Source organism: Haemaphysalis longicornis, unplaced genomic scaffold (genome assembly GCF_048455015.1).
Source record: "Haemaphysalis longicornis isolate Haplotype H1 unplaced genomic scaffold, Haemaphysalis longicornis Haplotype H1 scaffold_8, whole genome shotgun sequence".
Classification (NCBI taxonomy): domain Eukaryota; kingdom Metazoa; phylum Arthropoda; class Arachnida; order Ixodida; family Ixodidae; genus Haemaphysalis; species Haemaphysalis longicornis.
Genome location: NW_027526445.1, coordinates 4111818 through 4136720, shown reverse-complemented (window position 1 = coordinate 4136720; position 24903 = coordinate 4111818). Strand labels below are relative to the sequence as shown.

General features: G+C 47.3%; 1 protein-coding gene across 1 annotated transcript in view; it reads left to right on the top strand.

The window, feature by feature from the left end:
- LOC144149730 (uncharacterized) overlaps positions 1-20098 on the top strand; it is a 34066-nt gene extending 13968 nt beyond the window's left edge. Inside the window, exons 4-6 of the mRNA XM_077681382.1 lie at positions 3088-3363; positions 17199-17792; positions 19180-20098. Coding sequence (XP_077537508.1) covers positions 3088-3363; positions 17199-17792; positions 19180-19586 — 1277 coding nt within the window. The 3' untranslated portion in view covers positions 19587-20098. The remainder of the gene's footprint in view (positions 1-3087; positions 3364-17198; positions 17793-19179) is intronic.
- Positions 20099-24903: the final 4805 nt, after the last annotated feature.

The window sequence follows — 24903 nt, the reverse complement described above, 5'->3', positions numbered from 1 at the left end:
ACCTAAATTCAGATGGACCGAAGTGAATTACTCACAAAGGCAGATGGAGAGGAATCAATGCGAATCAAGCGGAATCAGATTCAAATAACTCGAATCGAAGTAAATTAAGGTGGGTCACTGAGTAAATTACCGTGTGTCAAAGGGAATTAAGATGAATTAAATTGAATCAGCAGTCACCAAATGGGAATTGGCATAAGAAAGACAAACAAATTAAGAATTAATCAAACGAATTGGGGAAGAAAGTAGTCCATGTTAGATAGAATCGCATTAACCGATAGGACTGCCAATCAAACATGTTCGGCTTAGTTGGAAAGTAGACATAGACAGTTAAGAGGAATCATTGTGGATTGTGAAGAAACAACGTAACTTGAACGGAATGAATAAGTGAATTAAGATGAAAAACAGTGATTTAACACACAACCTGGTTATATAAAACGACCAAAGTCTAGTATGACTCAACGCTGTAAATAAGCAATGAATGCGAATTAAAACAAAATAAATTGATTGTGGTTAGTTTCTTGTCTACTTTCTAATTTAACTCAGCCTATTTCTCATGGATACACGTTAATTCACTCAGTGAACGACTTTAATTTACTTGATTTAAAGTTATTTGACGCTGATTCCGCTTGATACGCATTGATTCCTCTCCATCTGCCTTTGTGAGTAATTCACTTCGGTCAATCTGAATTTAGGTGCGTTCATGTAAATTCATTTTACCCAACTGAATGCACTACTTTATTCACTGTTAGTTGAGTTGAATCCTTACAATTTATTTTGTTTCGTATTCATTTTTAAAACGACTGGTGTCATCTTAGCACACCTTGATATCTGTCAGTAAAGTTTGATCCATGTTTATTAACTTGAAGATACCTTGATTCACTCGGAAATCCACCTAATTTTTTTCCCTTTTTAACTCGCACTGTTTCTTGTTATTTCCCGCGTCTTCTTAATTCACTATTGCCCCGGTTATTTAAATTTCATGTCTCTTAATTCAGTAGTATTAATCTTAAGTTGCTTTTCATCCTCCTTAATTCGCAGTGTTATCGCCTAGTTCCAAATCTGCCTCTGGTTCACTGTACGTGCCTTTAATTCCCTGGAGGCGTCCAGAGGCTTTTTTATACCACGCCTGATGACTGCCGGTTTTCGCTCAAGGGCTGTGAAGGTCGACACAAACTTTCTCTTTATCTCAGTTGCAATTGATCACATTGATCCATTTTATCACACAATAACGTTATCAATATAAGAAAGTTGTGCTTCAGCAGCTCTTTTCCCTCTATGTGAGATACACGACACCATCCCGCGCGACCCTCCGATCATTCTCCGTTCATTGCGCCCATTGACCTCAAAGCATGGCATGAACGATAAAAGCCGCTCTATGAAATCCAACCGTCACCGCCATCGACCAACAGCCAAACCGACGCATATACGAGTAGCCCACAACGAGCCATTACACGTAGCAATTTGACAGAACCATGACACGGCAGTTTCTTCCGAGCGCAGACGCCCGACAGAAGCAATGATGCAGCAGCGACGAGCGCCGAGCGTCGCCCGCGCTGCGCGCGCCTCATAGCGGTGCGGCCAAAGCATTCTCTGTAACAGCGGCAGCCAAACCGCCGACAAAGACATGCTGATCATGTCAGGGTGGCCACGCACGCGCACATGCACGCTATCTCGAACCCGATGTCGCATCGGTGGCACCGATAGGCGTCGCCCGTGCAGCCCGCGGCACGCCGCTCGAGTGTGATAGACAAGGCTGTTGCGGTTTGTACTACGGCATGTTCCAAATGCAGAGATAATGCAGCACAGCGTATGCGATCTGCTTTGGTGAAATGGAATCGTTCCATTTGACGATCCTAAACGCAATACCAACTCCTGTCATGGCTCATGCGCAGGGGAAACTGTGAATGGGAATTTCCCAGGAAAACCTTTAAAATAAGACTCTGTGTGATATACCCGTCAGAAGCAATATACTTAGTCCTGTCACTACCAAAAAGTTTACAAGCAATGCTTTTTCCAGTTCATGACTAATCGCCGCCGAGAACTGTGCAATAACCTACACAAATAACTTACCTTGGTCTACCAAAAATTACGAGAAAAAGCGTGATAGGACTAACGGTTAGAATAGAAAACGTGAATAAAATAGAAAATATTGTCCCGTTACAGTTTTTAACTTTGGGACCCTCGTCTGTATAACACTATTACTGTACTACGTTTTTGGAATAAATAATAAAATGAAACTGAAAAATGAAACTGAAACAGTTGAATTAGCGAGCATCTCTCGGTATAGAAACTAGTCGCTCAAATTGAAATAAAAAAAAATGAAGAAAGCTCGCAATGGTGCGTAAGACTTGAAGGTAGTGAAGCTGTACGCAACAGCCACGTTTTTCCTCTTTTATGCCTCACGGCGTTGTTTAAGCCTCGCCGCTGTACGAGTGACCACAGCTGGATGTTCGTGTTTTTCTTTCTCCCATGGTTCTGCGCCGCACGTGGCCTCGTAGCCTTTCTTCGTGGCGCGTGCTTATCTCTGCGGCGGCGGCCTCCTCACCTTCCTCCACCACATTTTGCGCACATCTCCTTTCCCTCCTCGCCTATCTTTCCCCCGCCGCCGAGCTCTCCCGTTATCCGGCCGCTGCTCCGTGCCGGGCGCTTGGGGAAGGGGGTGTGGTTTGACCTCTAGCGCTCAAGGGCAAAACTGACCACCCCGCGAAGACTGCCCGAGGTAGTGTAGTGTACCTTGCGCTACAAAAGTTGAGTTTGCGTGGAAATGTACTCTAAAATATAACAGTAATAGCTCTGAGCCGAAGTACAGCAAAGGAAGCTGGACCAACATGGCGATCGACAACTCAGAGTTTGTTGTTGTGTCAATCAACTTAGATATAAACCGCATCAATGAAAACAGCGAAATGTTAAGGAAGAACTGCAGCGGTCGTTGCCAACTTCGTGTTTGTGCCACCATTATTTTGGGTAATTTGTCTGTGGATGGTTTGCAGTCATCATACTTTGGCGACTAACGTTAGCGTGGCAGGAAGATAGACTAGCGCTCACCCCCCCCTGTTATATCCTTGCCATTTCTTTGCTCTTATTTAGGTGTTCTGAGAGATCAGTCGGGAGAATGGCGTCCGCTGAGCCAAGCCGGTCCTTACGGTGGAGTTCAAGGTTCTGCCGAGGTCGCCCAGCAAGAAATGGGCCGGTGCCCGTTTTGTAAACATGGGGACAAGGGTATCCCTCCTGGCGTGCCTGGTGTACCCGGTGTACCAGGAACTCCAGGCCAGCCTGGGGAAGTGATCCCGCAATCCCGGACTCCCAACTCAACCCAGGAAACAGCAGCGAAAGCGATGCCACCTGGCGCTCCCGGCGCACCAGGTGGGACAGTTTCGACTTCCACGCTTTTAACGTAGCATCTGGTGCACCGACCTGTTTGTGCAAATTGCTTTGAGGTACATTGCTTCAAAAAAAATTAAAAATAGCGCAATGGACGTCGACACAGGTTTTTCAGTCCACGTCCCTTGTGCTCTTTTAAATTTTCTTAAAGGGACACTGAAGTGACTTTGTCAAGTTCCCGTTTTTGCTTGCACTGCGTAGACTGGCTTCACTCATGCCTGTATCGTAAAAAGCGTGTTCGCACCAGGCCAAGGGTCTGTTGATTTTGGCCTGTGCCCACTGCCCGCAATGAGTCGGTGCTTATGGCAACAGCACGCCAACGAGAACTCGCTAGCGCGCCAGTGCCAGCCTGCGCGCGTTCTGTGGACTAGTTCGTGCAGCAATGAACGTTGCGGCCCCAAAAAAGGTGAACTCAGTACAGAAAACATCGGCGAAAAACGAAAAAGTTACTTATAAAAAAAAAGCACGTACCCGTGGGGATTCGAACTTGTGACTAGCGAAACACTGGCGCTGACATACCTAGCGCTCCAAACCTCTCGACCACGGGGGAGCGCTGCTGACCTCTGAAATATAAGATAATGTATAACCAGTTTACACTTTTATTTAGTTTTAGCATTCCAAGCAGCTTAAGTGACTATTTGTTGTTTTTCGCTCGTGCAGTAAGCATCCCCGAAGTTTCCACAATATCTCACGTCTAGCAATTGCATTTCTTAGACGGAAACGCGTTGGCAGATGCATAGTCGTGCTGCAGGCCGCTGTGCTTGTTCGCCCAGCGCAAAAAAGTGCTTCCCGCACCCTAGTTTTACGGTGTACGATAAAAATATCAGTTGATTTTATTACCTTAGTACCTATATTGACTTCGCTGACTCTTCTCCCGCCTTCAAGATGCCTTATATTTTCCTACTGGGGTACCGGTCAGCGAGGCGTCGCATGTGCGCTTGTGCAGCGCTTGTGTGAAGCGACCTTGACTTGGCGCTAGATACAGTGTACAAACTAACTAAGTAAAGAAAGGCACATTCTTCGATTCACAAACGTGTCCTGGCTTCGGTTCAACTGAGCGAACGAATTGCGACGACCCGTCGGCGGCCGGCGGACGAAACGCTGGGCCGACTGACTGACGGCCAGGGAGCCGTGCAGTAGCGCAGCCAATTGCGAGCTCGGCTTCTCCCGACGTCACACGAAAACGCCACAGAAAATGGGCGAGCGTAAAGAGAGGAGGACAGCATTTTCGAATTAATTTTTCTACTAAATAAAATTGCGTAAACGCGCCCAGAGTGGTCGAAACATGGCCTGGGGACTCCGGACTACAATTTGCGCTAGTAATCCCGCAATGTTTACATATCACTTCAGTGTCCCTTTAAAAGCATGAACCAATCGCCCAACAAAATATTCTATTTTGCGATGGCAGCGTCACCGTTGTAAAAAAAAAATCTCCGACCATTCGCACTGTTTGGACGCCTGGCCATGCCTCCCTCCCCGCGAATGAAAGAGCTGATGCCGCTGCGCGCGATAATTTATACTGGGCATTCCCAACGGAGTCGGGTGAACATTGGCGTAGGCAGAAATTTTTCAGGGGACGTCACACCCTGCCGGTAACAAAAATTAAAATAGATGGACTGCACGCAAACAACATTTCTTTGGTGTTTTTCGTCTTGATCTAACTTTTACATTTAAATTTATAGATGAAAGGTGTAAAAATTATGGGCAAAAAAAAACGGCCGAGAAAAGGGGGAGGTGCGGAAAGATAAAATTTTCGGGAGTTTTCTGACACCGAAACAACCCCCCCCCCCTCCTCCCCCTGTACGCCTTTGCAGACGACACACCTGCAACCCCCTCCCCAGCCACTCAGTCCCAAAAACATACACGGACGTCTCACATCATAATCGCTGGGAACGCCTGATCTACCACCCCTCCTCACACATCACTCAACGCACAAGACTCGCAAATATGGCGCCGAATTGAAACACAGTCTTACTACATGACACTTTTACATCACATTTTCCCGTACAACTGCGCAACTTGCAACACATCAAACACCACCTATCACATCGTCTGGGACTGCGTCAAACATCCCGATCAAATCGCATCACCCACAGTGAAGCCTTCTTAGCATAGGCCGAGCAGCTTCCAGCTCGAGGATCAAGAGTACTTGATATCCCCGGTGCAGGTTGCTGGGTGGCCTGAAAGCAGCCTGGAATGACGCCCCAACCCATTCTCGCTTCGTTTCGCGTTCCTTTGAAAAAGAAAGAGGTTATTTCTACACCCCCCCCCCTCCACTCCGCTTTGTTTATAACGGAAGCTTTCGCAAAACCAGTTTTTATATTTTCTTCAACGTAGCAGTGGACCTCTGACTCGTCTGCGTGGTTCTTATGTGTCGTTTCAGATATAGCGACTCTAAATTTCTAGCTAATGGCGTACAAGACTTTACAAGAACGAGAGTGTCATGTGAATGAAACTTAATTGCGCCGTTTTTAGTCGCGGCATTGACCCAGTAATTTGAGTGAATGAAGGTCATAATGCATGAGCAAATGCAAGTGGCAAGAAAAAACGTATCTGTGAGCTGTCACCACCGAAGCGGCCTTCGTGGTCCACGTAGCGAGTATGCTTGCTTCTGCTTGCACCACCGTGAAAAAGTCAAAATCACTATTTCTATTTGTTTTATCCAGTGTTTTGAATACCATTTCTGCGCTTATTTTCTACTTTCCGGAAGGCCAATTCGACACGAGTTTTACAGAAAAAAATGGCCGACGATTACTATATGTCATAATGCGAAATTTTTGTGCGCCGCGCGAACTGTGTTCTTCACGGTTGCGGCGCATAGCTGGTGCGCCTCAGGAAGTGATCGTGTGAACAAGGAACGCACGGTGGTGCCAGCTACTGTGCCGTTATTTAGCAGCGCGTCGCCGTCGCGCCGAGCATGTTGTAAATGGTGTTTGAACCTCCCGCGTGAATGTCACGCGGTTGAGATGAGCCGCGCAGTGCGGAGAAGAGAGAGAGATTTGCTTCGTGGGCTGCGTTCCAATTCACTACACCAACGCAGACGACAGCGCCGAAGCAGACATGTTGAGAAACGGTAGACGCAGGTTTCGTAAATAATAATCATCTTCGTCACCAGCCTATCTATGCTCACTACAGGGCATATGCCTCTCCCATTATTCTCCAATTACCCCGGTCCTGCGCTAACTGCGAGCAATTTATCTCTGCAAACTTTTTGATTATCTCCGCAAACTTCATGAGTAATAATATAACCGTTATTATTACAAACATTACATTATTTAAAAAAATAAACAGCCATATTCACCACTATTAAATGATACGGCATATTTCAATAAAAGAACAAGCGTTTTTGTTTCAACATTAATACGCAAAAAGGTGGCAATGGCGTCACTTATTAGTTTAGACAGAAAGGTAGTCCGCATGGTCCGCATCCTTGCTGACTTTGACCGCTTTGATGCCGTCTCCTCGAAGCAGTGGACTTATTATTTCTAGGGACCATAGTGGACTGCTTCGTTCGAATTGGAACGGTGCTTAACACGGCGGGCTGTCCGCGAAGACGGCAACGAAGCCGTCTAAAGAGGAAATGGAACGCACCCATTGAAGGAGAAAGCAGCAACGAGGAGGACACCGAAGCACCGACACAGTGCATTACCCAGCGCGTGCTGGACTTCTGCGGCACCGCCTCGGCATACCGCCCTCCGCCTCACACTTTCGCCACACGTTTCTCCCCAGTTTCCTTTCTGCGCTCACTATTGCCTTTCTTCTCTCGGTTGCTGACCCTTAAGTGCTGCGCACGAAAACATTGGCGCAACCCTGTTCGCCTAAGGGAAAGTTGCATAATGTAACACAAAAAATGGCAGCATCTCCACTCCGTAGATAATGGCGTGGATGCGGAGTACGCGGACTGGAAATGACATCCAAGTTGCGCCCCGAGTGACATCCCATTTGCGCCGCGACCGTCATTCGATTTGAGCCGTGAGTTGGACCTCGATTATTCCCTAAATGAAACTGCAACTCACGGCTCAAATCGAATTTCGCTTGATTTTCGCCTGATGGTGGTGTGCGCACGGATGGACGTGGACGCACATTGGGAGGTCTTAAGGTACTCCGCACCGTTACAGCCAAGGGAGGTAGCCGTTTGACTATCGGGTACTAACTACCTCAAGGTCGTAGCCCAATGGGTAAGACTACTCACACTAACTCCGTCTGGTCTACCAGACACAGGCTGGAATTCTGCCAGTGCCTGTGTGATTTTTTGCTATTGTAAATACAATGCGCATGGATATGGACGGACATTGTGCGGTCGTAAGGAAATCCGCACCTAAAAGGTGGGCGAAAGTGTGTGTAGATTTATCTTCTCTTGAGCGTTGACGCCGGTCAACAGAAACAGTTTTGCGCCGTGGACACAGCATACGTACTACCCGCCAAAGCCGCAAACGGCCAACGGCGCCTGCAGCAGGTGTCGCTACGCGGCGTTCCTTGCGCCTCACTCCCGCCTCGCAAACTTCGCCCCCAATCTCGCGTGGCTGCATGTCACGCTTGTTGAATTTTTAGGGCAGCATCCGGTCGCTCTGTTGCTGAGGTTCGCGGCGAAAGGAATCGTGCATCGGTATTAATCGATCAAGTGGCGCTGCCCCGCAGTAGCGCACGGCCGCAGAGAATTAAACCGCGGCGCTGTGACTGGGTAAAGACTCGTTCTGTTCTTTTTTTCTCAGTGATGGTTCTATGAGAGCCTCTACTGATATAGTGTAACGCTATTTCTGGAGCAGGTTACTCTCCCGCGCTAAAATCGCTCCTCAGCATAGGAAAAGAACTCATTAAAAAATAAACGGGTTATATGTAGGGAATTGGTATTTTGATTAAAAATGGAGTAAATTGTCCCAAAAAATATCTTCCCAAAAAATGTGCTTAGCGTTCAAGGTGACTTTAAGGGAATCCTTGTAGCCTTGCTAACACTGCAGACAAATTCTGTACCGGTTACTACTCACTGTTACCTATTTGTGACATGTAATTGAAACCCAGCGTAATGGGGGAGTCATCTGAGTGGCGAATTATTAGCATATAATTTGTTTCGCGATATTTTTTATAACACAAGAGTTGGTCGTTTTTTGTAATCTCCCTCCCTCCGTAGATGTTCATGTTTCAGTGTGCAACCGAAAATGTGGAAAAGCCGGCCTACCATCTGCTTTCAATTCACGGCATGCTACAGAGGCAGTATGGTTACAGCAAATGGCTGTAACTGTTCTATTTACTTAAACTATCTACCTTCTACCTTCTTTTACTTGAACTCTCTACCTTCGTTGGAAACCCGCCTGCTTTATCATCATCATCAGCAGTAGCACACTGTCCACTGCAAGACGACGCCTCTCCCGTCGACCTCCGACCGCTCCTGTCCCTTGCCGCTCGAGTCCATTCTTGGCCTCCGAACTTCACTATTTCTTCCCTCCGTACAGTAATTGGCTTTTCACTTTTTCTGGACCCGTTTCTTCGTATCCACTCTGTCACCCTGGTAGACCTCTGAGTGTCATTTCGCCTAATTACGTGGCCTGCCAAAGTCCGTTTGCTTGTCTTTATTTGAACTATCATTTCTTCTCTATTTGTTTTCTTTTCTCCTGGACTCTCGTTTCTTGCCGCCGAGTAATATTCGTTTGATTCGCCCGTTGAGGCAACCCAAGTTTCCTTTCAAGTGTTTTAGAAAGGCGCCAAGTTTCGCTCCATATGCCATCGCCTCACATTTATTTACGAACTTGTCGCTTAAGCTGCTCCACGACTGGCAGGACTGTGTCGTTTCGTCAGCAGGCTTTAACATTTTTCTCTGGGGGAACCGCGTTAGGACGCGCCAGAGCCCTCAGCTAAGTTCAACGCCCGCGCTACGAAGCAAAAGCGAATGCTGTGCACCCTGAAAGCCATGATCGCTGAATGGGATAAATGCCGGTTATGTTCATAACGCCGGGTACCAATGATGGATTCTGACACGGGAAGTGTTTAAGGGGCGAAGCACCTTAAGGCCGATGCTGTGTCCGGCGTCCGTCCATCCGTGCTCACGGCACAGCACCGCATAAATCGAAACGTCTGTGAACAAAAGATTTAAAAAAGGTTAACAAGAACAAAATGGAAGGTTCACGAAAGGTTAGAGAGAGAGAGAGAGAGAGAGAGAGAGAGAGAGAGAGAGAGAGAGAGAGAGAGAGAGAGAGAGAGAGAGCCCGGCTGCTAATGCGCGAGGAGTGTTGGATTGGATTGAATTCGATTGAATAGGATTTGCATTTGCATTGGATTGGATAGAAATGAATTCGAATCGATTGGATTAGATTAAATTGAATTGTATTGCATTGGATTGGATTGGAAATCGTTTTAGCAGCAGTGAGCACTCTCACTGGAAATTTACGTTAAGAACGATCCCCAGTGCTACACCCACTCGTCATGCTTCACTTCGTGGAGATGCGTGAATTTTTTTCTTTGCAATTGGCTGCGCATGTTCTTCACCGCTGCTAACTTGTGCACCCATGGGCCTTTTAGATGGCCCAGTGGTTACGTTGGTGGTTGAAAAGCATAAAGGTCACGTGGTCGAATGCAGGGACCTCCCTAGCCATATTTTTTTAGTCTTTGGGGCTTCTGGGGCGACGGACGGATGTCTGTCGTCCTAAACAGCTCTGCTGTTAAAAAATATACGCATATGAGCCTCTAGACGACTCCGCACAAGAAGCCGAAGCTAAGCAGAACCTTCATGCAGACAATTCCCAACTCCGCTGTTTCAATAGAATTCAGGCTGAGTGTGGCCGGGTTCAGTTTTTTGTTAGAAATCAATGTTCGCCTCACTCTGCATATTAATGCATGTCGTATGTGTGCACCGCGGCTTGATCTTATGCAAGACGGCACAATACGCCGGAACGGCGGTTATCGTGATGTGCGCTTTTTCATACCGGAATGATACCGTATATAGGCGGTGAGATTCGCTGCGGGCGCTGCTTTTCTATCCAAATTGTTTTCTGGCATAGTCTCCGGCAGTGTGTTTACAGCCAGTCTAGTGAAGCCAGCTTTGACTACTGCAATAGGTTGTTGGTTGTGAAAGTTCTTTACAGGCGTACCGGGAGGAAATTATGATTGGAGAGCCTAATTGGAAACCATTAGGGATACTTCTGAAAGTTTATTCACGGAAGTCGACAACAGTGACATTCATCGGTATGAAAGGGTCTCCCCAATCCCGATTACTCCGATCCCCTAAAGTTGGCTTCAAACTAAACACAAATGCAATGCTAGGGAGAATATATTTTAGGGCAATATAATCAATCAATCAATCAATCAATCAATCAATCAATCAATCAATCAATCAATCAATCAATCAATCAATCAATCAATCAATCAATCAATCAATCAATCAATCAATAAATCGATCGATCGATCGATCGATCAATACTTATTCATTATTGATTATTAATGAATAATTACCTAATCAATCAATCAACCAAGCTACCAACCAACCTTTATTTCCGGTGCCCAGGAACAACCCTAGGGTCTTGGTATTGGAAAACCATATAGAAAACATTCATAAAAGCAAACTAAAATCAATAGGACACAACGCAAAACCATATGTATGACAGAAACAATAAAGTAAAATAGTTACAGAAGTCCCAGAAAGCAAAATAGCGAAAAAAAAAAGAAAAACAGGAAGCCTAGTGTTCCAAGCCGTGACACTCGGCGAGCGAAACGTTCAAGGCACGTGAAAAATAGAAAATATACAAGTAAATACTGAATGAACATGACAGCAAGAGATTATACGCAATAAAACGAAGGTTTTGTAACAAAATATAAAAAGTTTCAAAATGGGAAAAAGCTGCTCAGCGTTACAATCACTGGCACTCAAACCCACAGAAATTCAAGACACACAAAACAAGGAAAAGGGAAAACAAACAAGCAAGAACATGACTTGCATAAAATGTTTACGGCACATAAAATTGGAATGACATGTTCAAGTCATTAGAGAACAAAGAAAAAGAGCTTGCAAGGGTCAAGGCTTGGGCGAGTTGGTGCATGATTACAAAAGGGGGAACAGCGCAAACTCAGACAAAACCCAAAAAGGAGAATGTGACAAACACGAGCTCTGACGAGCGCTGTCAACGCTCGTGTTTGTCGCATTCTTCGTCTTGTGTTTTGTCTGAGTTTGCGCTGTTCCCCTTTTGTAAAGAAAAACAGCTCTTTAATATATCAAAACGATAATATTAATAATATTAATAATCAAGCACGCAATCAAGCATGCAAACAATGTTTATTTGAGTGCCCAGGAACAGCCGAGGCCTTGGTTCTGGCGCACTGAGGAAGACAAAATGCGGCACTAATATACAGCAGAAGTCCACAATATAAACAGTCAAAAAGAAGGCTGAGCGAAAAAAATAATAATGATAACCTTTATTACAGGAACAGTACAAGCCACCTTATACCAAAATAGGAAAACCTCACCCAGGACTTTCCCTATATTTTATTGCTTTCTGTACTGGGAACCAGTTTTAGCGCAGCGGAGAAACCTGCTTTAGAAAGAGCGTGACACGATACCACCAGAGAGTGTCGTCAGATCAAGCCATGACAAAAACACAACAGTTCGTTCTTTGCAAGCATCGCGGCTCAGATGCCCTGACGCCGTCCGCTACTGCAGGACAGCGCTGTGTGTTCGATTACCGGCGGTGCAGATACCTTTCGCCGCAAAAGCACGGGGCGGCCTCTCTAGCATCCACCGTGGTCCCGCGTAATTCGCGCCAACAGCGCCAAATCCTCCCCTAGTGGTACGTGGCGTCTGAAAAACGTTGCATTTATCGTCATGGCAACGAGTGGCGAGGGGGAAAGGAGGTTTGGTGACGTCGCGGACGCTGATGACGTCATTTTTTTCCGCGGCAGCCGGCCCGGGCCGCCGCGCGCCGGCCGGAGCAACCGACGCTCGCCCAACTTCCACGCCTGCCGCCGGTCGCTGCTCATGGGCCGCTCGGCAATGGCACCAGGCGCGAAAGTTGGACGAGCGACGGCGATGCCTCGGAATGGCCGCCGCCCGTCGTTTGGTATGTGTGTGCAGTAACGTGTTTAACAATTGAACGAAAAAAACATGTTGGTAATAGTATGTTTTGTGGTGTCGAATTGTTGTCTTTGTGGCGATAATAATTGGAGCGTTACACAAACATTCTTTTCGCTTTTGTTTTATTCAAAATTCATAAGAAGACATCTTTGATTCGAAGTCATGAAAACACATGCACTACACAAAATATAATGCACATACATTTTATGTACACTCTGTTGGACTCTAAGCAAAAATATGACATGCAAATTTAGGCATGCAACATTGCAGAATAGGAAAAAAACATGCAAGATGCACATTTAGGTACACAATAATTGATTACGCAAGAATAACTTTGAAAGTTCTAATCACTATACATATTTTTTTCGCGCACACCTCGGCGGGAGAAGGAAAGAACTTGAAAGTTCCACTCAATTTATACTTATTTCTTGGGCTCGCCTCGAGACGGGAATGTTCTTTCGGCATTCAAAAAATTCGTTTCAGTTCAGAGACACAGTAAACGGGAACCTATAATTTAAAAGAAAGCACGCACAGGTATGCTTCAACGCCTGCCTTTTGGGCCAGTTAACGCAAACTCTGAAAGGAAGCGTTGACCCGACCATACACTTCCGAGAAATCTTGTTCACACCAACAAAATGCAGCGAGAAAAAACTGTTGCAACACAATAACCGCACTATTGACCACTCATTGCTAGATTATATCTGCGTACAAAAATAATGCGCAACCACGTTGTATAATACAGAACACAATCGCAACACAAATCGAGCGCACCCGTCTTTTAATGGCGCGTGAACAGTCTGATTATGAGGGGGGGGGGGGGACGCGCAGAAAAAGTTTTCCTGTATTGTAAGCCGCATGTACCGAGCTCATTACTTGCAGATATCGGCTAGGTCGTCACACGCTACTCCCTAGCTCGTGTCTGGGCAGCGCCTCTTATCTCATCCTGTCCGATATCGATTCTAACTTTAGAACTATGGAACAGCAAAGCCACTCGCCATAAGATGACATGGCGCGGGCGCGCAGGTTAGATTGAACAGCAAAGCCGGCAATGCTACCCTTTTTTTTTATGAGCGAAACGCTTGCAATGGCAGCTGCAGGCAATGCATGTATTTCGGCTTGGCCTTCCACTGCTCCCTGTGCAAATTGATTGGTATTGAACACCGCGGTTTTACGTAAGATTTTTCGGAGCACTGAAGCAACGTTTGGCAGCAGTTTTGCCGCAAATATCCCTTTTGGAACAAGATGGCACCGGAAAAATTGGTTAGGGCACGCCACACCGCGCCAACAATCGCCGTGGTAATAGGTACGCAGTCAATGACAAGAAGCGCGTACAGTTGAGCTTGCCTTCTTTGTGAGCAGGTACAGCGTGATAACTTTGGAGGGGTTGAGGTGATTCACCACAGGAAACGTCCAATGAAGTCTCGAACCGTCCTCGGCTTGGGGCCCCACCCAAGACTCAAACCCACTGCACGAAACAACCAACAAAAAATACATCGATAAGAATCCTGAATCGACGTTCAAGCAGTTACTAAGGCAATCGCAAAACGGCAATGCCGCCTCAAATTCACCTTACGAGCAAGAGTCTGCGCGCCGAATGCGCGTTTACTTCTATTAAAACTTTGTGTACCTGCAAGGCTGGGATATATTTGCACATCAGTTTCCACTCCAAGACGACTTACATGTCTCATTAACTTCACGTTAGATGTGCGAAGTGAAAATAGAAGAGTGCAATCGGTCGGCTTCTAAGGAATTCACTATAACTTGTACAAAGCTAATTTGCTTACCTGTCATTTTTGGAGAAGACGAGAAACTTGGCCGAACTGTTTCGCCCTGTGTTGCTGCACCACAGAGCTGCGCAGGACTGGTGACGCTCCTTCCCCCGCGGTCCCATATTTAGAATACATTCGTATATATTTTATAATGCAGCGAAACTTTCAGCCCGTGGAGGCGTTTAGGCAACCCGCGCAGCCTTTCGCACGCCGGCTCGCTTACGCACGCACCGAACTGGCCCACCGTGCGCGCCCAGAGAAAAAAAAAAAAAAAAATGTTGGCGCCGGCAAGCTGTTGCGCATGCGTGAGGAGGCGCGGAAGCATGCGTGGTGTGGAAAGACAGAAACGATGAGGGAAAGGGAAGGGCCACGCCGCAGCATCCTGCCGCTAGGATCGCCCCAATTTTGAAACCGAAACTAGCCAGAGTCGCCGACCAGTGGCAAAAGTCAGTAGCTAAGCGACCGATCGCTACACAAGGAAATGATCAAGTTTGACAAGCAGCCGCGGGCGAGTGAGGGCGAAGTTTGCGGGGTGCTCTTGGCGTGCGCCCGCAAAAGCAGTAGCGGCGCCGCGGTTTGGCCCTGAAGCCGTTCCGGCTGCCTGCGTCATGGTCCGTTTACTTACTTGGGCATTAGTACATGAAACCGTAGCCATACATTTTGCCGAGGTTGAACACGGTTAAAGCAAGATTATGGAGCGATAGCTCGGGTCGGCAAAGCGGCTGCCGGGCAGCTGCTATTGTAGCCACAAGTACGGCGTGCAGAACTGTGTGGTACAGGCAGCGCACAAGCGCTGCTCGGCGGCGCCGGCGCGAACGCACTGTGAACTGCGGAGTGACGACGCAGAGTACGGGTTGAGAGCGAGGTTTGTCGAGCGAGAGCTCGCGTTTCCAACCTTAAGCGCGCATTGGACGTGCACATTTTTAAAGCAAAGCTTTCTGCCGTACCAGCCAACGGTGCTTTCGCAGCGTGTGGGACAATAGACTCCCAACGCGGCGGATGCGGTGGCGGAGGAAGCAGGGGAGGGGGGTTCACACACGGAGCACACTGTAGCTGACACAGAGAATTTACCCAGCATTTCCCGCGTGGAGGTGCCTCCGCACCGGCGGGTGCGTCGGCGGTACGGCTTTATCGTCTGCATAAGAGACGCTTGTTTTGGGCCTGTTTTGGCGCAGCTTCGCGGGCATTTCGCGCTTCCCTCGCACTGCTTGATTAACTTGTTCGACAGCACCTCCTGGGTAACCCGAGCCCGACGGAATTAAGTGGTCGTACGGCCAAGATACGTTCAGGATTGTTTCCAAGGCGGGAAAACAAATTGTGGAGACTACATACAGACATCTGGACTCTAGAGAAACGCTACCATTTGAAACTGCCTGCCACGAATGGGGATCCGTTTTTCAAATTGATGAATACCAATTCGGTTGAGTTTTAAGAAGTATTACAGAAGGTTAAAGGGGCAACTGGTTTTGATAAATAGCGATTATGAAAGTTCTCAGAAGTTTCAATAAATGCGCAATTATCAAGTTTACTAAAGGAACTAGTTTAAATCGGTATAAATGGGAATCACGAAGCTCACCTGCCGAATTGTTTTGGCGTGTGCCCTTGTGTCACGCTGTGGTGTAGCCCCGAGCTCACACATCAAAATGGCTAGGTTCCGTTGTCTCAACCTTCGAAAGAGGCTCCTCTCCATTTTTTTCCGCCGACGTATGGCCGGGCTACAGAAGCGGCACTCGCCGCTCTAGCCCGGCCGTGGCCCATGCTGCGGCGTTCGGTACGGCGGCCCCGCGAATTCCAGGTAACGGCTGGCAGAATCTCTGGTTTCCCTCTTTGTAGAGCCACGTTTGTGAGTTCAAGTGACGTCGCATGGGCAATTCTTATGGGTGTCGCTTACAGCTTTGCTTTCCAGCCACCTCCAGAGCGTGGATTGGAGTTAATTTTTTTGATGGAATGCGTTCTATATTTCCCCCTATCCCAGTCTCCGCAGGACAAAAATGGTGTTGCCGCGACTGCGGCTGCAATCGTGCGCAACCTTCACGACCATCACCTTCGTGATGGCCGTGAACGTTTCGCACAGGTTTGCTACCTCCAAGTATTACGCATTGTGTAAACTTCCTTCAGTTTTTTGTAGTGTGCTTGTACGTTTTTAATTCGCCTTTTGCTGTGTGCGCTCAGTAGTGCTGACATGTGATTCACGTCGCGGTGTGCTGGAAGTGTGAATCGGTTTACTTCTTTCAAAAAGGACCTTTACATACCTCGCTGATGGCGTGGGTCGTTCCCGCAAAAATGCACCGCAGGGAAGGCAACTTTACACAATGGTTTCTAAATCCGTAATGACGATAAGGAAAGGCTCATCAAGCACCCCAAGCAGAAAACTCTTGCGCGGTCAGAGATGAACTTTGGTCTTACCTAATGAAGCCGACGTCTATTCTATTTCGCCATTTGGACACGGTTGCAGCAGTTTGTATTTTGGACTTCGACATTAACTCACATTGCGTGGGCACAGGTGTCGCGTTTTAACCCTGTTTCCCTTAAAAAAGGGGCTTGGATTTTTACTGCTCGTTGAGGTTCGCTAATATGGAAGGCACATAGTGGTCGCCCGTTGGTTTAAGTATCAGGGACCCTTGTGCACCCCGCTAACGACGGATGCAACGTTGGTCCTAACCCCGAAAACTCTAGTTGCCAGCCAACGAATTTCACGCATAAAGATTAAGTTTCCAATTTTGTGATTTATGGTGGGAACAAAAATGTGTAATATATGAAGAACTGTATTTCTTTTCACATAAAACTGACAAAAGCACGTTGAGTTAGCGTACCTGAATTCCTCGCAAGGCTGGAATCTCAGTGATTGTGCTCTTGTTACAGGTTCAGATAAAGTTACTCCACTATTTTTACGCCCATAAATTGCATAGTTTTTACACTTGAGTAAAGCTATGGGGAATTGTCAGTTTTTGGGCAAACTGTGAACACTTTCGGCGTTCTCGTTTTTTTTCTAGGTGTACCAGGACCACCGGGTCCACCCGGAGCCCCTTGCATAGAAATAGGACCTGGAAGCTCCATCAACATGTCCGGCGGACCCTATCCATCCGAACCTCCCAAAGCTGGCGCTCCCGGTGCAGCAGGCGCGGCTGGTGCACCGGGGCAACCCGGGCAGCCCGGGCAACCGGGTCAGCCCGGTCAACCTGGGCGGCCGTGTGTTCCTGGCATGTACCCTGGTGCCTACAGTGGCCCAGCGCCGGAGCGCAGGTCCCTAAACGAGAGTGCAGGAGCCTCTATTGTTAACCAAGGTGGGGCTCCCGGAGCACCGGGTGCCCCTGGTGGCCTCGGACAGCCGGGTCAACCGGGACAGCCGGGTCAGCCGGGACGCCCTGGGACGCCCGGTGTCGGACCTTCGGCTGAAGGTGGCGCGCACGGAGGCACCGACGAAAACAAAGGCACTGGAGGGACCTCTGGGAAGCCCGGGCTCCCTGGCCAACCTGGTTTACCTGGACTTCCGGCCGAAGGGCCGTCACCAGCCGAACCTGGTGCTCGCAGTCTTCCTGAGAACCGCGTAGGCACGCCCGGAAAGCCTGGACGTCCAGGAAAAGACGGTTGGTGCCTGTTGTACCTTTTCTGTCGCAGCTGTGTTACTTTCTGCATAAAATACCCGGTATATTGTAACCTGTTAATGTGATCGTAGGCATCGCTTTGACGAATAAACACCTTGAGCCTGAGCGTTTAGAAGCTGTTCCAAGGCGCGCGTGCACGCCTTTCGCTTATGTGCTGTCATGCAATGAACAGAAAGCTGCAATACTAGAGACCTTGCTTTTATTCTAAAAATCTCGCCTCGTCCGTCTTTCACAGAACATTTTGGGGTCGTTCTCGTAACAATAGATTTGCAAGCCTCTTTAATTGATACTTAACGTCAGTATGTTTAAGCCCGTAAAGCAGTGAATTGGAAAGGCGTTACCGCGGCATGGAATCTTGACATTAATCGAAATGCGCGTCACAAATGCCTTTTTACACTTCCAAACTAGTACCACAGTTGATGCTACGTACAATGTACAGTTGGGATGGTGGCACATGTTCCTTGCGCCGTAGTTTACAAATACCGAATATACATGTAGCATTTATACCTAGCCTCAGCCCACTACCAGCATCTTCTGGGCCCACTATTCTGAAGATCCGGTACCTATTTTTAACAACCTTTTTTCAATGTGTACACGTAGTGCGTTCTGGAGAAATCTATATCGGTATCACTTCCATAGCGCACAAGAAAATTGCCCCCACAAATACGTTCGTAATCATTACCTGCCGCATTGGCTCAGCGGCGAAGTCGTCGTGCTGCTGAGCTCAAGGACGCCTTTAGGTTACTGACCGTGGCAGCCGCTTTTCTGATGGAGCCGAACAGCGAAAACGCCCGTGCATTGGAGAATTCGGCGCGCGGTAAAATTCCCGAGGAGGTCAACATAATTTGGAACTCTCCACTACGGCAGGTTTCCTTGCCTTTGTAGCGTCGGTGCATTAAACCTCAATCAATCAAAGTTCGTAATTTATTTATTTATTTATTTATTTATTTATTTATTTATTTATTTATTTATTTATTTATTTATTTATTTATTTATTTATTTATTTATTTATTTATTTGTTTGTTTGTTTGTTTGTTTGTTTGTTTGTTTGTTTGAAGTACTGCCAGTCTTTTTTGAGACAAAGCAGGTGGTCATACATAAACAGACATAGACAAAAACAGTAGAACAGGTGGATATACATGAATAAACATGATAAATAGGCAATAACAGTAGAACCGGTGGGTACGCATGAACAAAGACAGATAATAACAGCAAGGATACTTGGTGGATAACATAACCGTAAAGATTAAACATTCGTTAAGCTGATCTTTGCGTTCTTGTAGTCGTTTTGGGTGATTTACGAGCCCAACTCTGATCAAACGGCGCAGTCAGGTTACTATAATCACGTCATTCTTTTTGTGACCTTCAGGAGCTGATGGCAGGCCCGGAAAACCCGGGCAGCCTGGAAAACCTGGTGAGGAAGGCGAACCTGGCCAGCCAGGAGAAATGGGAGAGCCTGGTCTTCCTTCAATTGACGGTGGACAGCCGGGAGTTCCTGGCACGCCCGGTCGTCCCGGAAAGCCGGGAGTGCCAGGTCCCCCTGGCCCTCCTGTCGCGGGCGTTGTGGGCGCCGACGCAAACACAATTCAAGGCGTGCATCCTCGTTCAAAGGATAACGAGGTCGCAGCATTACCATCGGATAACTCCACCGCCGGCGCTCGAAACGACGTGAACTGGGCGAACAGCGGTCAAGGGCGCTTCCGTAGGCTGCGTAACACAAACCGGCGACACAACCGCAAGCACGGACATTCGCGGCTACACGACTCCAAGCAATAGACTCAACATTCGGCAGGGACAGCGTGCGTGTGTTTGTGTTTGTTCGTTGGGCATATTTCATCGTGGGGAACCGGGCAAGACAAGACATGGACGAGCGCGTGTTTGACGATGTGCCAGAAAAGCAGTATATAGCTACTGATAAAGGCTTGACTCAACGCGGATGGTGCCGGTGGGTGAGGCGTGTTTAGCTGTCTACCCTCCATATCGCTGCTTATGCTGCTTTTGTAGGCATAAAAATGGCTTCTGGCACGCGCCTCTTGTGGCATTTGTTTATGCTGTGTTCTTGAAATGGGCTTTCATGTTCCAGCGCCAAAACATTGTGTCGCCAGCATTATAAGCCGTGAAACTTTATCTTGACTACCGAGGTACGGAGCAATGGGGCCCCGTCTAATTTTTCGTCTACCTTCCCTTCGATGTAAATGTAATATATCCTGCTCATGGACGCTGTTCTGTGCCCTGAATACCAACATGTCCCAGTGTAACCAATTAGTTTCTGCTTTATTTCCTTCAAATATCTTCAAATACAGGGCCAGAACACACAAGTCGAACGGTGGCCACCGCAGGAGTTCAAACGTTTTGAGCAAACGCTCACCTGCAGCACCTTCCGCTGCTTTTGGAGCTTCACCACAAAGCCAGTGGGCACGCGTAAACTGTTGATACTATGTAATTACTGAGTGTTCATTGTTCTTAGGGAGGTTAAGGACGAGGCGAAGCAGAAATCTTTACCGAGTCCCGAAGTATAACAACGCAAAAAACGTTGCCCACTCTCCAAGCATAAACACGCATAAACGTAGCCGAACCAAAAATAAGCGAGGTTGGGCCGCCGGCTCCGCTGTTTGCATGGGCATCGCCGTAGTAGTACGAAGGTGCTCCAATTTCTTTTCTTAAAGTTGCCATTCAGAACGGTATTAGTGTATGCGACCTGGCAGATTGGTGTAGATTAGCTTCTATCAGTGTTTGTTTGCAAACCATTTCTGCACGATAGCCATCGTTGCCGAGTATCTGCTGAATCCCAAATTTTAGACAGCCCAGTGAGAAGTACAACGAGCGATGAGTTTTGTTTGTTCTTCTCATTACACTGTCTAAAATTCGATTTTAGACAGTGTAGTGACATGTACGACGAAACTTATGGCTCGTTGTACTTCAAAGCATGAGTCCGAAAACTCGCAATAACCTTCACGTTTTTTCAGAGGCCACAGTCTGAATAATGTGAAGGTTAATGGAAGCTTGCGGACGCATGCTCCGCGTATTGCGAAAAACTACTCGCTGCATTTACCTCTCCCACAATAGTGCACCAAGTACTGATGCGGTGGTGGAGTCCTATCATAGCCAATGCTGGTGCAGTCATTTACGCTTACTTCTGAAGAAACCATTCCAGCTCCCTAATTGCTTTCATATTACACCCAATATAAAAAGTACTATAACTGTTTCGATGACCATTGCCCTGTTTTCATTATCATTAATAATGCTTGGTATCCTTGCTTTATTTGTTGAAATTCGGTTGCTGTCTGCTGACTGAATCGTGAGACAATAAAGGGAAGTAGAAAGAAAGAGATTGTTGAATCTTTTATTCATTCAATAAAGTGTGGCCGGAGGCCTCGTGGGAGAATTCGGAGGGGAGGATTCATGGATGACAGGGGTTCGTCATGCGTTCGTGGTCCCCAGGAGGCGGCATCAGTTTTCACATGACGGTTGTAGAGCTTTGAATGGTCTATGCACTGGTGTAGGCTATCGATGTATAACTCGCGCTAGACCGGTTTTAGTGACAAACTGCATGGTAATGTTGATGGTGTGTTCATCTAAAGGGAGGTGATTGATACGGGTTTAGAGATCTGGGTGTGGGGAAGGGAAATTCTGGTATCGATGTAGTTTGGGGCATGTACAGTTCAGGTGGTGCAAATCAGCCTTGACAGCTTGCTGACAGCATGGAGATTTCGACTTGATGGGGGGCAGTACCATTGGGGGATTGTTTCTCAGGAAAATGATGCATCTGTATAGAATTTGTTAATAAATGTTTCTTGGGTTCTTGTAAGGCGAGGTTGGTTGGAGACGTGATCTTTCGGAGTAAGTTGCCTGAGGCGGAGTTTCTTTTCGTGTTTTTACGTGTGTATGCGAATGGCGGGGGGTATGCTGGCACTTTCGGTCTTGTCTAAGCAGTCAGAAAGGTCTCAAGCCTGTGAGGCCAATTTGGTCAGCGGAGGAGAGAAACGAGCAAGCCTCCTGCGCATCTTCGTTGGCTGCCTGAATCCTGGGTGCCGCCAAATCGTGACCAGGAGTCCAGTCTATGCGAAATTGAATGAGGTAGTGTTGTATATAGGGCCATTGCTTGCCTGATAATTTGGTTTGGTTGAAGTTCTTAAATTGCTTCGTAAGAATCGGTTAATATTTTGATCTTTTTTTGGTATGGGTTGTTCGTGGTCGTACATAAAGTAGGCAAGAGCTTGGGTAATTCCGAGTCGTTCTGTTTCCGTGGGTAGGACAGCAATTTTGCGTGCCGGCTGCCTATAATGGTTCAGTCATCTGGGGAAACCCAGGCAGTTCCAACATTTCGTGGCGTCAGGCTCACATCAATATAAATGTCGATTTCGTCGGATCATTCTGTGGTGAATAGCCTGTGACAACGTTTCTGTCTTGACACAGCCGTTGTGACGATGGGGTGTCATTGGTTCAGTCGGGAGAGGTCGTTGCCACGGAGGTATTGATGTCGGCAAATCAGGTAAGGAGATGCAATCTTGCTTATCCCAGATCGCAGAACCGTGTTCCGACCTTGAAAACCCCTCCACAATCGCTGAACTTTTTGCAGCTATTCGTCAAGGCAGCCCGAAATCTTCCCCCTTACACGACGGCATACAATGGGCCCATCTCCGCAACCTTCCATAATCAGCGTGGTGCGAACTCTTGGAAGAAATAAACGATTCCTGGGAAACGGGGCAGGTCCCTCTACATCGCAAGCTATCCTTCATGTATCTGATACCGACACCTAACAAGAAACACACCTCTCCTAACGATTGTCCCAATCTACGGTCAATCTCCCTCACACCTGTCCTATGTAAACTCGTCGAGAGACTCGTTAACAACTCGAGAAAGAGGAAGTGGGGCCAACATTATATCCTCGAGATCCCTGGTATATCAATCTTTGAAAGGGTATTTCTGTTATCAGGGATCATATGTGAAATGGGTGGTTAAAAATCTATGAGAATGAGAGGGAAAATTCTTCCAATGACACGTCCCGTCTCATGAATACCGCCTTAGGAAGGGATTAACAAATTGTTATAGTTGTGAAATAACAAAAAATAGAGCTTTTCAGCATTACAGATGTTCAACATAATCCAACCCGTCGCAGAGACGAGGGTCAAGCTTTTCAAAAATGCTTCTGATGGCTTACTGCTCAAAAAAACCTGGTAACAAAAGTCCTTCGAGCGCATATATGGCGTTCCATCACCCGATTGTACAGCAAAGCTGTATACCTCTACGTACGAACGGTTGCATCTCCCTGGGCAGAAACGCCAAAGCGCCAAGGCCTAAGACGCCGAGCGTATTCCTCGGGCTAATCAGGCATACAGCACAGAGCTCAGAATTCATTTAAGGAAACCCCAAAACAAGCCTCGAAACCGCATTATGGATGATAAAGCGCATGTGAGCAATGGAACCCCCCATGTGCTCCTGGTAAAGATTATTATGTTGGCAGATTATTTCGAAGGGTCAGCAGGACTAGGGTAGCTAAAAAAAGTGTAGGCGAAAGTGTAGGCATGTTGTTTCGAAGGTGTCAACCTCCGCTTTTCCTTTGCTTGCTGGTTCGATTTAGTTGTCAGGTGTACTTTTTGGTTTTGTGCAGTAGCTTTGTAGCAAATGCACGGTAACTACAGGCACATCCTAGAGCTTTTGAGACAACCGTTATTGGGGCCGCCATGTTTAAAGACGTGTCATAGAACATGTGATTTGATCCTCTCTGAATCTGCGGCCATGTTGTGTGACGAAGCGGTGTTCCATTGATCGCGCTAAACACGTTTCGAGATTTTAATGCGCCTCCTTCCGTTCTCTTATTTAAACTCTAGCATTACAGTTCGCAGATATGGATAAAGTCGACGCCCTGTACAAAACTGGCGCCGCATCTTTTCAAAGTGCTACGAGTTGTGCCACGCGTCCGCCAGATGGCGCCACGGGTCCCGCGACCGAGAGAAGACGCAGTGAAACATCCCCCTCGCGAGGGGCACGATCAAATGCAGAGCATTTCCGGGGGCGCACGACGTTAAGTAGTTTGCGTTACGTTAATGTTGTTGCACTTGTGGCAACTGCTGACGAGAGAGCGCTCGTCAGCAGTAATTTGAATGAGTCAACGATATAAGGCGCGTTGGTAGCGTCCCATTCTGTGTCGGCTTTGTGGAGCAGTGGGTAGAGCACCATGTACATTGCGTTCCGTCCGCAGGGTCGAGGGATCGAAACCGGGCGCCGGATAGTATTTCTTTTTTATATGGTAGGGACAACGACGGTGCGGACTATGGACGTCAACGCGGGTGACATCGTGAGTTACTGAAATGCTCTGCATTTAAAAACTCACGTTGTTCTATGCAACAGCATAGGGCAGCCGAGGCGATTTCTTCCTGATGGGCCGAGCGTGGAACCGGAATCGGAACCGAACCCGAATTTGTGCCCTGAACTGGCGCCGAACCGAATCTTCCTGATGGGCCGAGCGTGGACCCGGAACCGGAACCGAACCCGAATTTGTGCCCTGAACTGGCGCCGAACCGAACCCGTATTTTTTTTGCCATTTTGAAACTGAAGCCGAACCGCAACGAATAGAAAGAACCGTTCCGAACTCGTTCCGGGAACGGTTAGTGAAACGGTTGAGGGAACGATTTCAGTTAACGGAAAAATATGGAGTCGTCCGGTAAAATGTCTATATTTTTGCGGTCCTTGGCATTTGCAAATTCAGCGATGCTCTCCCTCTAATCCAATCAGAATACTTATTTCCACACGAATAAAAAAAAATCCGGAAAGTTTATGGGTGAAGACGACCTGAATGTCATGGCATGTCCTTCATTTCCAACGTATTGCGGTGTTAAGTTGTCACTAGTGTAAGATTGCCATCACGCACTGAAGTTAGCAAATATGGGCCTAATGCATGTTTCATATTCATTCCTTGGTTTTTGAAACAAGTATTTGTATGTAGTAAGGCTGTAGGAGTGAAGTAAACTGAAAGAAAAACAAAATGAAGGAAGTTCCCACTAACGCGTAGTACTTGAAGATAGCGAAGCTGCACGAAATATTCACGACTATCACGATGGTTTAAGTCCACGATTGGAGCCGATTCGTTACT